This window comes from Myxocyprinus asiaticus, chromosome 49, assembly GCF_019703515.2.
Source record: "Myxocyprinus asiaticus isolate MX2 ecotype Aquarium Trade chromosome 49, UBuf_Myxa_2, whole genome shotgun sequence".
Lineage (NCBI taxonomy): Eukaryota > Metazoa > Chordata > Actinopteri > Cypriniformes > Catostomidae > Myxocyprinus > Myxocyprinus asiaticus.
In genome coordinates this window covers 1960975-1974525 of record NC_059392.1, presented here as the reverse complement: position 1 = coordinate 1974525, position 13551 = coordinate 1960975, and the positions used below count along the sequence as shown (strand labels likewise).

Here is a 13551-nt window from a genome sequence, read left to right as displayed (position 1 = left end):
TTATACTTTGTATAGAGTTTGAATTTAATTTCACATCTTGGAAAACATTTGTACAATGTAGATATAGTAGTGTACATTTCAGATTCTCTAAACTATTAAATGGCCCCTAAAAGTGCACTCTTTATTATTACTTATCAAGTACCTCTCAACATGACGTACAAAACTGGCACGGTCACTGCGAATGCAGCACATGTCAGGACTGTATTGTAAAGACTTGTCTTGTTAATCTGCGCCTGAAGTCTATTCTCGGTTTCACCAAGGCCTTGGATGACTATCTCAGTATCACACACTAAGAGCTTCATGTCTCGGGTTTGAATGACCGGTTTCTCCATGGGACGTGACTGCAGGGACATCTTCACAGCTTGCAGCTCAGTCTCGACTTTCCCAACATTCTCCTCCAGGTGTTCCAGCTGTGGTTTCAGGTCTTCGATGAGCCCTTGAGCTCTTTGGCTGTGTTGTAGAATCTCTTTGATAGCTTCTTCTGAGGCACTGGGTGTAGAAGGTGGGACTACGGCAGGAGCTGGCGTCCGTGGCAGGGCAAATGCTGGCTTGACCGCTTTGACGTCTTCTACACCGCCTTTAACAGCCGCCCTGAGTGATTCTATGAGGTGGCTGAGTTCATCTTGTTGGATTTTGTGCATGCTGGCTTGGATCTTGATAGCTTCTTGTAGACTCACTGGTCCCTTCTGGGCCTCCAGCAACAAGCTCTTGAGTTCCTGCAAGCGCACCCTGTTGACGTACGTGGAGCCCATCACCCCGATAACGGTGCCCAGCACCGAGCCAATGATTGACCAGTTCTTTGTACGCTCCGCCCTGGTTCTCTCTTTTTCGTGGCTTTCACGCACAGCAGCGGAAAAGTGGGCAAATTTCTCTCGCTCACCTTCTTCTGCATTCTCATATGCCGTTCTGAGACGCCGTTCTTCCTGTGAACAGAAACAGATTAATATGACAGTGGATTGAGAAGTCAATCGTGAATGTAGGACAACAAACTAAACTTCTTCCAGAGAACATGCCAGAGGTGCTTGCCCAAAATTTGCAAAATCAAAAAAAGTTTAGGGACAGCCCAAACTGGTCCAAAAAGTTCAAGAAATCTACTGAAAATGTCAAAAATACTTCTAACTTATATATATATATATATATATATATATATTTATCCCCTTTTCTCCCAATTTGGAATGCCCAATTCCCACTACTTAGTAGGTCCTCGTGGTGGCGTGGTTACTCACCTCAATCCGGGTGGAGGAGGACAAATCTCAGTTGCCTCCACTTCTGAGACCGCCAATCTTATCACGTGGCTCATTGTGCATGACACCGCGGAGACTCCGCATGTGGAGGCTCATGATACCCTCCGTGATCCACGCACAATGTGCCCCATTGAGAGCGAGTACCACTAATCGCGACCCCAAGGAGGTTACCCCATGTGACTCTACCCTCCCTAGCAACCAGTCCAATTTGGTTGCTTAGGAGACCTGGCTGGAGTCACTCAGCACACCCTGGATTCGAACTCGCGACTCCAGGGGTGATAGTCAGCGTCAATACTCACTGAGCTACCCAGGCCCCCGTAAAACACTGTTTTAATGCTGTTTCAGTGCTGGTGGGGGTTTGTTACATTAATTTACCGGTCATAAGTATTGTCATTTTTGGTGCTGGCTGTAGTGTCTTCATCATCATCGATCAGCCAGTGGAAGTTTTTATCACTTCGGATTCTGATTTTCTGCCCCCCTACTTCTTACTTTTGTTAAATGCAGCCTACTGTCACGATTCCTTGGGTGATGCGGAGTACAGTAATACCAATTGTACCATGGTCGGCAATACTTGTCCGCCATATTGAATTTAATTTAAACCTACTTTTTCAAACTCCTCCTACAGCGTTTACTGGATCTCCACCAAATTTGAATTACCACCTCACCTGTAGTAACTTGTGTTCCAGTGTTGCTAACTCCAGGTAATGTGCCTCCTCTCGTGACACACGGTCAAGACGGTCCCTCACTTCCTTCAGGCGAACCTGCAGCACTTCTAGACTGCCGTGAGCTTCTCTTACAATTCCTCTGGCGATCATGAAGGCCTTCTCCGCCTAACAGCAAAACATTACAGTACTCAGATATGAAGTATACATTAGCGAAAGGCACGTTTTGTTGGTCATTTACCGTACATTACCTCAGTGACCTGGGACTGAGCATCTCGGACTTCATTAAGCCCAACAAAATCCTCGTACTTCCCCCACCAGTAGTTGACGGTCGCTGTTGCGGTTCTGACAGAGTTCCGTCCCCACTGTCTCCCCAGTTCTCCTGCAAATGTTAACGCAGATGCTGTACGGTCTTTAACAGTGGTAATTTTACTCTGCTCATCTTTCTGGCTCTGCTGCTGGGTGCAGTATGTTCTGTGGAGGTTCCACTGGACCGGGCCAGACACCTGGTGCCGATAGACACATGTGGCATAGCTGCTTGGAAATACAGTGTTCCCTCTAAACTTCATTGAAGACCCTCATATGTGGAGCTGCCACACGTCAAATCTGCAACCTGCAAGTTTACCAAAATAATACATGGTCTTTGTGTGATAATTGTTCTGTAAGGGATTGACAGCCTTAGTCCTTTTCCACACAAATGGCGAATTGTGACCGAGACGGTCAGTTCCTAAGATTCTGCCAAACAGTGACCAAGTACTTATTTGATCAATTTCAAGAGTTTAGGTTAAAATCTTGAAGGTGGGTTGCAACGTGAAGCATTTACACGTTTCTATTGATCATGGTATAATGGTATAAATATTGGGGGGGCTGTACTTGCTTGTTTTTATTATTGGGGGGGTATTATTGGGGGTTACCTCCCCCCATCCGCCTGGAATCTATGCACCTGCATACTACACAAATTTGCACAATCTTCTACAAATTATACACAACATATTTGTATTATACAAAAATCTACGACATGCCATATAAAGTTGTATAGATTTACCTGGTCCGTTTTTAAGACTAGAGGTCAGTATTGCAAAGAGAATGTTGACCACAAGTGAATTACACAGCAAAAATAGTCTAAATGCAAAAATAAGATGATGTTCTGTGTAAATATAAAACTAATTTTACTGTTATATGTGTTCAGTGGCCATAATTAGAATTAGTAAACAAAAATGAAAGTACTTTTCGAGCTGATGAATGAATCATGTTGGTAAATAACGCCAATATAGTGTTCTGTAGCTTAATATCGGGACATAAACCAAATAAACACATACCAGTGATTCTCCGTCTTGTTGCGTATTAATAAACATGTAAGTTAAATTTCCTGAAATGGCAAGGTGCGGCATGAACGCTTTTCATTCAGGCACAAACGAATCGTTATTTTGAACCGATTCTTTTTTTAAATGATTCAATTGAACCGATTCACAAAGCGTTTAAACATCACTCGACTGTGTTTTGAGAGTAAACAGTGAGTTCTACATGAAATAATAAACATAAAATTTGATAAAATCCAAGTAGAATAAAAAAAAAAAAAGAAACGCAAAATGCCGTACGAGGATTTCTGGGAACACTGATGTGCGAACCGTGTGTTGAACCGGCTCATCAAAACCAGCTGTCCGAACGAACCGACTCGCTCAAATGAACAGAACCTTTCGGCTCTATCAGGCAAATGACGGGAATACTACACCCGGGTAACCGATGAGGTCCTAACATCGCGGAAAAAGTATTAGCTAAACAATCTGAGCAGCATGTCTGGAAGAGAAGGTAAAATTAAATTTAATTAAAACGTCAAACACGACAGCTTTATTACGTAGCAGCTCGTACGAAATAAAACCGCGATGTTCGGGTCGGTTCGGGCGGCTCGACAGATCGTCAAGATGTTTGTTTTTAATCTTTAAAATTAAGAATGCTGCATTGCATTATCCATGTGAACACATTTAATCCAAAAAATTAAGTAATTTCAATTTTAAAAGAGTTTTAGACAGATGTGTAATTTAATAAAGGTCTTTAGAAGGGTTGATTCGATTTTTGACTTTGTAATTGAATTGCAATGTATCATGTGTTTATATAATTTATTTACATTTTGCGTTATTCTTAATTACAGGATATATTATTTGTTAATTGTTCTAGTCTGTTAAAAGACCTATCCATTTAATTAAAATGCATATTGTTCTATATCACGATTTATTTTTGTATATATCCTGGAATAAATAAAAAAAAAGTCATTTATTATTCATAATATTTATTTTAGTTGTTACAGTAGTACTGAAATACTGAAATAATTGTTTATTCTTCCATGCAGGAGGCAAAAAGAAACCACTCAAGGCTCCCAAGAAGCAGTCGAAAGAGATGGACGATGTAAGTTTAATTTTAGAGCTAGTTTACTGTTTTAGTGTTTATATATAAACACTTGGATTATGGGTTTGTGGATGGATAAACTACCTTATAGTAAAAGAAGTGAGTAAAGGACACTACAAATCACAAGTTTGGGCATAGAGTTGAAGTCAGAAGTTTACATACACTTAGGTTGAAGTCATTAAAACTAATTTTTTAACCACTCCACAGATTTCATATTAGCAAACTATAGTTTTGACAAGTCTTTTAGGACATCTACTTTGTGCATGACATGATACATTTTTCTAACAATTGTTTACAGACAGATTGTTTCACTTTTAATTGACTATATCACAATTCCAGTGGGTCAGAAATTTACATACACTAAGTTAACTGTGCCTTTAAGCAGCTTAGAAAATTCCAGAAAATGATGTCAAGTCTTTAGACAATTAGCCAATTATCGTCTGACAGGAGGTGTACCTGTGGTTGTATTTTATGGCCTACCTTCAAACTCAGTGCCTCTTTGCTTGACATCATGGGAAAATCTAAATAAATCAGCCAAGACCTCAGAAAATAATTTGTGGACCTCCACAAGTCTGGTTCATCCTTGGGAGCAATTTCCAAACGCCTGAAGGTACCACATTCATCTGTACAAACAATAGTACGCAAGTTTAAACACCATGGGACCACGCAGCCATCATACCGCTCAGGAAGGAGACGCATTCTGTCTCCTAGAGATGAACGTAGTTTGGTGTGAAAAGTGCAAATCAGTCCCAGAACAACAGCAAAGGACCTTGTGAAGATGCTGGAGGAAACAGGTAGACAAGTATCTATATCCACAGTAAAACGAGTCCTATATCGACATAACCTGAAAGGCTGCTCAGCAAGGAAGAAGCCACTGCTCCAAAACCACCATAAAAAAGCCAGACTACAGTTTGCAAGTGCACATGGGGACAAAGATCTTACTTTTGGAGAAATGTCCTCTGGTGTGATGAAACAAAAATGTAACTGTTTGGCCATAATGACCATCGTTATGTTTGGAGGAAAAAGGGTGAGGCTTGCAAGCCGAAGAACACCATCCCAACCGTGAAGCATGGGGGTGGCAGTATCATGTTGTGGGGGTGCTTTGCTGCAGGAGGGACTGGTGCACTTCACAAAATACATGGCATCATGAGGAAGGAAAATTATGTGGATATATTGAAGCAACATCTCAAGACATCAGCCAAGAAGTTAAAGCTCGGTCGCAAATGGGTCTTCCAAATGGACAATGACCCCAAGCATACCTCCAAAGTTGTGTCAAAATGGCTTAAGGACAACAAAGTCAAGGTATTGGAGTGGCCATCACAAAGCCCTGACCTCAGTCTGATTTGTGGGCAGAACTGAAAAAGCATGTGCGAGCAAGGAGGCCTACAAACCTGACTCAGTTACATCAGTTCTGTCTGGAGGAATGGGACAAAATTCCAGCAACTTATTGTGAGAAGCTTGTGTAAGGCTACCCAAAATGTTTGACCCGAGTTAAACAATTTCAAGGCAATGCTACCAAATACTAACAGTGTATGTAAACTTCTGACCCACTGGGAATGTGATGAAAGAAATAAAAGCTGAAATAAATTGTTCTCTCTACAATTATTCTGACATTTCACATTCTTAAAATAAAGTAGTGATCCTAACTGACCTAAGACAGGGAATGTTTTCTACGATTAAGTGTCAGGAATTGTGAAAAACTGAGTTTAAATGTATTTGGCTGATGTGTATGTAAATGTCTTCAACTGTACCTTCCCATTATGTTGACTTGACCAAGCAAGACCAAAATTACCAATTGTAACTCCTCTTACAGTTTTCAAGCTACATTTACCAAAATTGGCACAGACCTTCAGACTGTTCTGATTAGCATTGCTTGATCTTTTCTAACTGATCGGAATAACGGTTTTCGCACAGCGGATGATCAAAAATGTGAAAATCCCATTGACTTTACACTGACAATGTTCAAACGGGCCAACGGAAAGCTCAATAATTCCAACTTTAAAAAATTCAAATGTTGGAGCAGCTTATATTTGTTTACAAACTAATAGGTATTTAAGAATAAGCTTTTAGATCAAAAGTTTCTCAAGATCATGAGGAAAAAATGTAGCCAAGTGTTTCCAGACTTCTAATTGATATTGTATATTTCCTTTTTAAATGCAGTCCTCTTTAAAATGCAGCTATACCCCATCACTGTTTTATTGTCATCCCATAAAATACAGGATGAAATGGCCTTCAAACAGAAACAGAAAGAGGAGCAGAAAGCTATGGAACAACTGAAAGCCAAAGCTGCTGGAAAAGGACCTTTAAGTAAGTTACATTGATCCTGGCATTATTAATCCCAAATGTATAAACCATTCTGTATAATTGGATGTAGGCTTATTTAAAAAAAAATTAGTTTTAGTCAATAACTGTTTTTCTTTTGTGTTGTTTCCGTAGCTGGAGGTGGAATCAAGAAGTCTGGGAAGAAATAAATTCATGTTTTTGAACATGCTTAGGAACACCGTCTGATCTTCATTTAGGCCTATAGAGGCAACATCAAATGTTTTTTTTGTTACTTTATATTACTATTGTAAAAAATGTTCACAAATAAAATTTGTAATGATTGTAGATTTAAATTTCAGATCTTTTAATATCATAAAAACATTCTTGTGACATTTATAGTTTGCAAAAATATACAATATGTAATGCCCAAAAGTTAAAATTCTGTCTCATGTAAATAAACGGTTGAATCGTCTCCAAACTTTCCATCTACAGTGGCCCCAAAAAGTATTTGGATACGTCATATAAGTCACACGTACACTTGTGTCTTGGCATGTTATAACAACAACAACAAAAGTAGCTTTGAAATGATAAAACGGTAGATATATTGTTCAAAAGTATAACAAACAATATTGAAGTACATATCCATAGTTAATGTGATGAACTGACAATCCACTAAAAATGAAAGCGGATGATTAGTCAATGCATCATTTGTTTGCAAATGCAATTAAATTTGTATTGAATCCAATTAAATTGCCCAAATACTTAATGCGGCCACTGTGTATGTTTGGATCGGGTCCCTTTTGTCTTTGGAGAGGTCACCCTGTAGAAGTCCAGCACATCCACAAGTGTTCCACCTCGCAATATCTTGTTTGTCTAACCTAAACAAAGAAATGTATCGTGTTATTGCTTGTTTAGCTTTCATTTTGTGATTTCAGTCCGAGTCAATTTGCTGCTACTTGCATTTCTGTTTGCGTTTTTGCTGTTTCTTGAGTTCCACCTCTACTGGGTAGTGATCACTTACTTTCAGCGCCTGTATGAAGACAGAAATCTGTGCTTTAGTAATTTACTGACTTCCCAAAAAATAAAATTCTGTGAACTGTTTGTACAATATGATAAGAAAATGTTCTTATGCTGCTTACATCCTCATTTGTTATTTTGTAGGCCTTCTGGAAGTTGAACGGTTTTGCAGAATTTGGAACAACAGCGTTCACCATATCGTCTCCATACACCACAATCCTGTTTTGAACATTATAGTAGACTGTAAAAACTGTTTTATTTTATTTGTTATTGTTGTTGTTTTTTCCACCTTTTCTCCCCAATTTGGAATTCCCAATGCGCTCCAAGTCCTCGTGGTGGCGTAGTGACTCGCCTCAATCCGGTTGGTGGAGGACGAATCTCAGTTGCCTCCGCGTCTGAGACCGTCAGTTCACGCATCTTATCACGTGGCTTGTTGAGGGCGTTACCGCGGAGACGTAGCGCGTGTGGAGGCTTCACGCTATTCTCGGCGGCATCCACGCACAACTCACCACACGCCCCACCGAGAGCGAGAACCACATTATAGCGACCACGAGGAGGTTACCCCATGTGACTCTACCCTCCCTAGCAACCGGGCCAGTTTGGTTGCTTAGGAGACCTGGCTGGAGTCACTCAGCACGCCCTGGATTCAAACTCACGACTCCAGGGGTGATAGTCAGCGTCAATACTCGCTGAGATACCCAGGCCCCCGTAAAACACTGTTTTAATGTTGTTTCAGTGCTGGTGGGGGTTTGTTATATTAATTTACCGGTCATAAGTATTGTCGTTTTTGGTGCTGGCTGTTGTGTCTTCATCATCATCGATCAGCCAGTGGAAGTTTTTATCACTTCGGATTCTGATTTTCTGCATTGCCTTGTTAGACACGTAACTGCCATCTGCATTGAAGTCCCCCAAAATCATGATGTTCTATACAGAGCAGACAACATTTGAGATTTACAGTATTCCTGGTGTCATTTGTAAAGAAAATGGGTAACACATTATTTGGATGGTCCCAAGTAGATATTTAACTGACTATAAGTGACTAATCAACTGGCTTGCTATAGCTAGTAAACAGTGTTTTAACAAACATTCAGTAGACTCAGTATCCTGTATATAGATACTTTATTAATGAACTGATGTTCTCAACAATAATGTATGTAGGTCATTAATAGAGATCTAGTCCACTGAATGTTTGTTGAAACACTGTTTACTAGCTATAGCAAGCCAGTTGATTAGTCACTTATAGTCAGTTAAATATCTACTTGGGACCGTCCAAATACCAGAAAATGGAACAGTCTAGAAGGCACGTTACTTTAAAAAACAAAACAAAAAATAGTATTGTGAAGACTAATGAACATAAATGATCACAACCACCAAATTAAATATATGCATTAGTTTTAGATACATTTTTCAAAAAAAGGTTTCCACTTAGTGGATGTTTGTGTGCGATAGAGCGCAACAATCTGGTTCCAGTAGTAAAGATGCCATTCTTTTATCCCATAGACAAATTGATTTTCAATGATAACTTATAAACCATTAAAGACTGAGCTACCGTGAGCTACGAGGTTGTTCGTCGATGGTATATGCTTCCGTTGAAGCCATCTGTCCGCGTTCTCTCAACTTCATTGATTAAAAATTGTGTTTGATAGCGGAATTCATGGTAACAACTACATTACCCATGGTACAGCAGAGAAAGATCCACCAATCAGAGAATGGTGGCCAACGCAACCCACGAAACGTGCCTCGGAGCGACCGCACGCTCCCATGACAAACTGTGAACGAAGTTACCGAGTCGGTTTCTCTTCACTGTTAAACTACTTATATATTTGTATAAATCGGTATATTTTGCAATAAACTTAAAATATATTGTTTCTATATAATCATCAACCTAAAATCAATAGTTTTATACATTCCCATCGTTTTTATTCAGTGACATCTTTCGCAATGCTTCATGGGATTGTAGTTTGTGCCCTCATGAAAGACAGTAAGTACACAGTTGTATCTTTGTCTTTATGTACGATTTTCAAATACTTTTGTGCTTCAAAACACAGTTTATGATGTTGTGATTCACCTCAGAGCTGGTCGGTTTGGTTCATGTGTTACAACTCTTTTATGAACGATTTTATTAAAAGTCTATGGAAGAAATTAATGGGGAAGATACTTCCGGAACCTGAAAAAGTGGGTGGGCACTGTTCCACTTTTTTAGTTCAGTAGCGCCTTCTTAAATTTTTGACGTGAATCAATTAATTTTGTTTTAGATCGTTTTTGCTGATGAAACATCGGGGGGAAAAACTCCAGAAGACATGAGTTGTGTAAAATTAGATGTGATCTAGGAGTTTATACAGTGCATGCCACTGAAGACTGTAGACTATAAGTATATCGCTCACCATCGTGTTTCCATTCACGTCAAAAATAAAACATGGCTCTAATGTGAAAAAGGTGGTCTATAATATTTCCATGGCAGTACGAAGAAGCAGCAAGTTCAGCGCTTGTTTCCCAAAGTACCAAAAGTTTAATGATGATGAATGGGAAACCAGTGAGTAAAAGATTGAAATATCACAGTTTTCAATCCCAGAATCTCAATATTATCACATCACAACCATGCTCGGGCATTGTCCCCCTAGATTTTCCTTGTATCCCCCCAGAAACTCTTGACAACCCTGGTCCGACAGCTAAAAAGATTGAGGAAATGCCAAATGCCAGGCTATGCGACCCCGACTGGTTAAGCGTGACGTCTTACGTCAGTCTTCCATTTCTTCTTAACATCTTCAAACACATCGTAGAGTTCATCCAGTTCTTTCACTGAATCCTCAGGTTTTGTGTGGACGGGTATCAGCACCAAATCTTCCATTACTGCCAAGACACAAAACACCAGAGATGGCCATTAAACAACCGTCCAAACACACCCTCGTAAATTATGAGATGAGTCGATCCAGAAATGAATGCTTAAGCTGTTAGCATTTCAATTGCTTTAAATTTGAATGACATAAATTAAGAGAAGAAGTGATTACGCAATATACTCATTAGTGCTATAGTGAACCGAATCATGAGTCTCTTTTTACCCATGATATTATTTATCGAGATGACAACAGTATATTACACTAATCCTACCTGTTTCATGACATTTGAATCTCAGAATGTAGGGTTCCCTAGCGAACGCATCATCGTCTCCAGGCTGATTGTCTTCATATTGGTAAGACCCAACCAAATCCACCAGGTTGTCCCTTTTTGTTTAAAATGCAGACCATGAAAGTAAAATTTAAATGCAGAAGGGTCAGTCTTCGATAATGCTGAATGAGTGGAAAGCACCATAAAATTATCATAAAAGCAGTCCATATGACTCGTGACAGTATCTAAAGCCATATACAGACTGAAATATACGTCGTTATTTACAGGTGATTTTCTCCTCCAGTGGGCTGTTAACTGTTGTGACCAGATCACTGAGTTTATCAAGAATTGGATCAGTCTGAATCGTGAACGAATCGGTGTTATGAACCAGATCTAGCGATTAATTGAAAAGATCTGACTCTTATAAACATGCCAAAGGGGCGGATGGCAAGATTTTCAGGGAATGTTGACTTGAATTTCTCTTTAAGCACTTACCTGTAAATGAACATAAACTGTTCCTTGTAATTTCCTCGTCCCAGGCGTGTGCTAATCTCTTTGGTGTAATGATGTGTCTTGTTAAACCTGTCAAAGAAGACTCAGCCATTGTTACCACTTTGTTTTGAAATTACGTGTTTTTCAATGTAAAAAAAAAAGCACACCTTCTTGACTCACCCATTGAGCTCTTCAAGAAAATGATCCACAGCATCTCCACTGGAATCCACCACCTCAAGAATAACAATGATGTCGTAACGTGACACTATCTGAAAAGAAGTGACATAAAAACTCTTTATTCAGTCATTTTAATTTCTTTCTGGTTTTTCTGTAGGTGTGGACGGGGTGTGTGAACAGTCCATCTAGTGGACCTCACCTTAACCAGGGTTTTCAGCACGAATGGATCCGAGAGTTTTGTTTTCCCAAATCTCTGAATGTTGAAAGAAGCGACCTTCATGTTGCCTGAGATACATGAAGTTTACAGTTATGAGTCTCTCCTATAAAGACGCTACAAAATCTTCGGACAAAGTAAATTCATCTCCATTACAACTCACGTCTTCAGTATTCACATTGGTCACATTGGAAATTTCCAGAGGTTATGAATGTGCAACTCTTTTTCAACTGCACTATTGGCGGTTAAGTCCTGCATTTTCTGGCCTTGCCTACTTTTGTAATGACATATGTAAATGTCTTGGTATTTGTTGGCAGTTGAATGATAATATCATTTTGTTTTTCGTTTTTTCCTAGGAAGCCGTTCTATCACTTTGGTCATTTGAAACCACTGACAAGTAGAAGAACCTGTTTAGACACCAGAGCTTTGTAAAAGTGTGGGCGGTAAAGAACACCAGAACAGTTCTTCTCAATTCTTGTCAAACATCATCTAAATGCTTCATTTTGCAAATGGAGAAAAAGACTTGAAAGGAATGTTTTTAAAGAGCTCAATTTGATGTACAAGAGACCATTTCAAAATCTTCAACAGTGTTTGGTGTTGGGATCCTTTTGGTGCATGAAGAATTTTGCGCCAAGTAGGTTTTTAACGACACTCAGTATTGAAGCAGTAATTAGTTCCAGACTTGAATGGAGCTCTATACATTTCTACACACTTCAAAGACACAAAATAGACTTCGAAATCAAGCTGCACTTTCAGGACAATTCATCATGGACATGGCAGCGCTAACCCCATCACCGTCTGTTATTTATCCAGTACATTAATGTGGCTGTGGGTTGTCTTTTTTAATCAATGACATATTGGAAATAAAGTTTTCAGATTCCACTCTCTTCCTACATTAACATAGCACATGCAGAGACAAGTCTAGGGGATTAGGGTTAGCTTTACCCTGATGGGTTAGCCTAAACCTGATACCGGTCTCTGAGTGTGTCTGGGATGAGGAATTCTTACCCACTATCTGTTTCTCAGAAAATAGTCTTTGAATATTTTACATTCTTAAATGCTAAACACCATTGTCGCAAAATATCAAGTCAAATCCTGATACACAAAGAACCTTGCTTGTATTCGGGATGGCCACTAAGCTGTTTAAGCACTTTTCATACAACTCTTAAAAATTAATTAAATTAGGATAAGGATTTAAGGAGCTCAAAAACAAGATTTAACAGTACTTAAAACAACCATGCACAAAAGTTTTGCAGTATTTATTAAGCTTGGATGATGTGAGTTTCGACATACTAATACATTATTAACATGTTAACATTAGTACATACACATGTAACTTATAATGAACATTAACTAAGATTAATAAATGCTGTAAAAGAATTGTTCATTGTCAGTTCAACGTATAGAATTGAAGTGTAACTGACTTACCTAATTACTGGTCCAAAGATGTTCTGAAGAAAACACAAGGTCTGAAACTGTATTGCTTCAAACAACAAAACAGCAGCACTACTTAAAGTTCATATTTGGCCCCTAATTGGCTAAAAACAGGTGGCAGTCGTAATTTGGCCCGGCCCCATCCTAGACATCTGCTGGGCATGGCCCTAAAACAACAAAGCATTTCCTCTCTCTGGATAAACATTCATTAGGAAGTGGAGAGCTAAATGTGCCGGCACATCATCGCCGGCAATTAGATTAGAGATGCACTGAAAGGTGGAAAGATAAGTGCCTGAGAGGAGAGAATGATACATTTTAGTTTTTGAAGAACCGATAAAATCAGTTTAGGAACAACAGGTTCTGCTGTTTGTGGAAGACTGTTTCCATAAGTTAGGGGTGAGACACTTCCCAAAAGAAGCTGTGATGATAGACAGACAGACAGACAATGTAGACAGAGAGACAGACCATATAGACAGACAGACAATGATAAAAAGACAGACCGACAGACAGACAGATAGATGTAGACAGACAATGTAGATAG

The 13551-nt window shown here is 39.3% G+C and overlaps 2 protein-coding genes across 3 annotated transcripts; both read right to left on the bottom strand.

Moving 5' to 3' along the window:
* LOC127438348 (mitochondrial potassium channel-like) lies at nucleotides 1–3349 on the bottom strand. Its single transcript, XM_051693873.1, has 4 exons — nucleotides 3226–3349; nucleotides 2158–2519; nucleotides 1910–2074; nucleotides 1–923 (listed from the first exon to the last, which is right to left on the bottom strand). The coding sequence occupies exons 2-4, from the start codon at nucleotides 2473–2475 to the stop codon at nucleotides 135–137; spliced, it is 1272 nt and encodes a 423-aa protein (XP_051549833.1). The 5' UTR covers nucleotides 2476–2519; nucleotides 3226–3349; the 3' UTR covers nucleotides 1–134.
* Nucleotides 3350–6785: 3436 nt separating this feature from the next.
* On the bottom strand, nucleotides 6786–13071 carry dnase1l4.1 (deoxyribonuclease 1 like 4, tandem duplicate 1). 2 transcript variants are annotated; one of them, XM_051693874.1, is made up of 9 exons: nucleotides 13005–13071; nucleotides 11562–11647; nucleotides 11366–11454; nucleotides 11189–11275; nucleotides 10697–10809; nucleotides 10326–10438; nucleotides 8355–8512; nucleotides 7711–7807; nucleotides 6786–7601 (listed from the first exon to the last, which is right to left on the bottom strand). In XM_051693874.1, exons 2-9 carry the CDS (start codon nucleotides 11640–11642, stop codon nucleotides 7524–7526), a joined length of 816 nt encoding a protein of 271 aa, XP_051549834.1. In that variant the 5' UTR covers nucleotides 11643–11647; nucleotides 13005–13071; the 3' UTR covers nucleotides 6786–7523. The 2 variants fall into 2 exon arrangements, with proteins under 2 accessions (XP_051549834.1, XP_051549835.1); XM_051693875.1 differs by lacking the exon at nucleotides 13005–13071 and adding an exon at nucleotides 11740–11938.
* Nucleotides 13072–13551: the final 480 nt, after the last annotated feature.

Bases quoted from the DNA above. Each gene is read 5' to 3' on its own strand.
- LOC127438348 (XM_051693873.1), bottom strand. From the start codon at position 2,475: ATGAAGTTTAGAGGGAACACTGTATTTCCAAGCAGCTATGCCACATGT. The intron at 2,075-2,157 runs GTAATGTACGGT...TTTTGCTGTTAG, and splicing joins CTCAGTCCCAGGTCACTGAG to GCGGAGAAGGCCTTCATGAT. The intron at 924-1,909 runs GTGAGGTGGTAA...TTCTGTTCACAG, and splicing joins TGGAACACAAGTTACTACAG to GAAGAACGGCGTCTCAGAAC.
- dnase1l4.1 (XM_051693874.1), bottom strand. From the start codon at position 11,642: ATGAAGGTCGCTTCTTTCAACATTCAGAGATTTGGGAAAACAAAACTC. The intron at 11,455-11,561 runs GTGAGGTCCACT...ACTTCTTTTCAG, and splicing joins TGCTGAAAACCCTGGTTAAG to ATAGTGTCACGTTACGACAT. The intron at 8,513-10,325 runs GTAAGACGTCAC...TGCTCTGTATAG, and splicing joins AGAAGAAATGGAAGACTGAC to AACATCATGATTTTGGGGGA.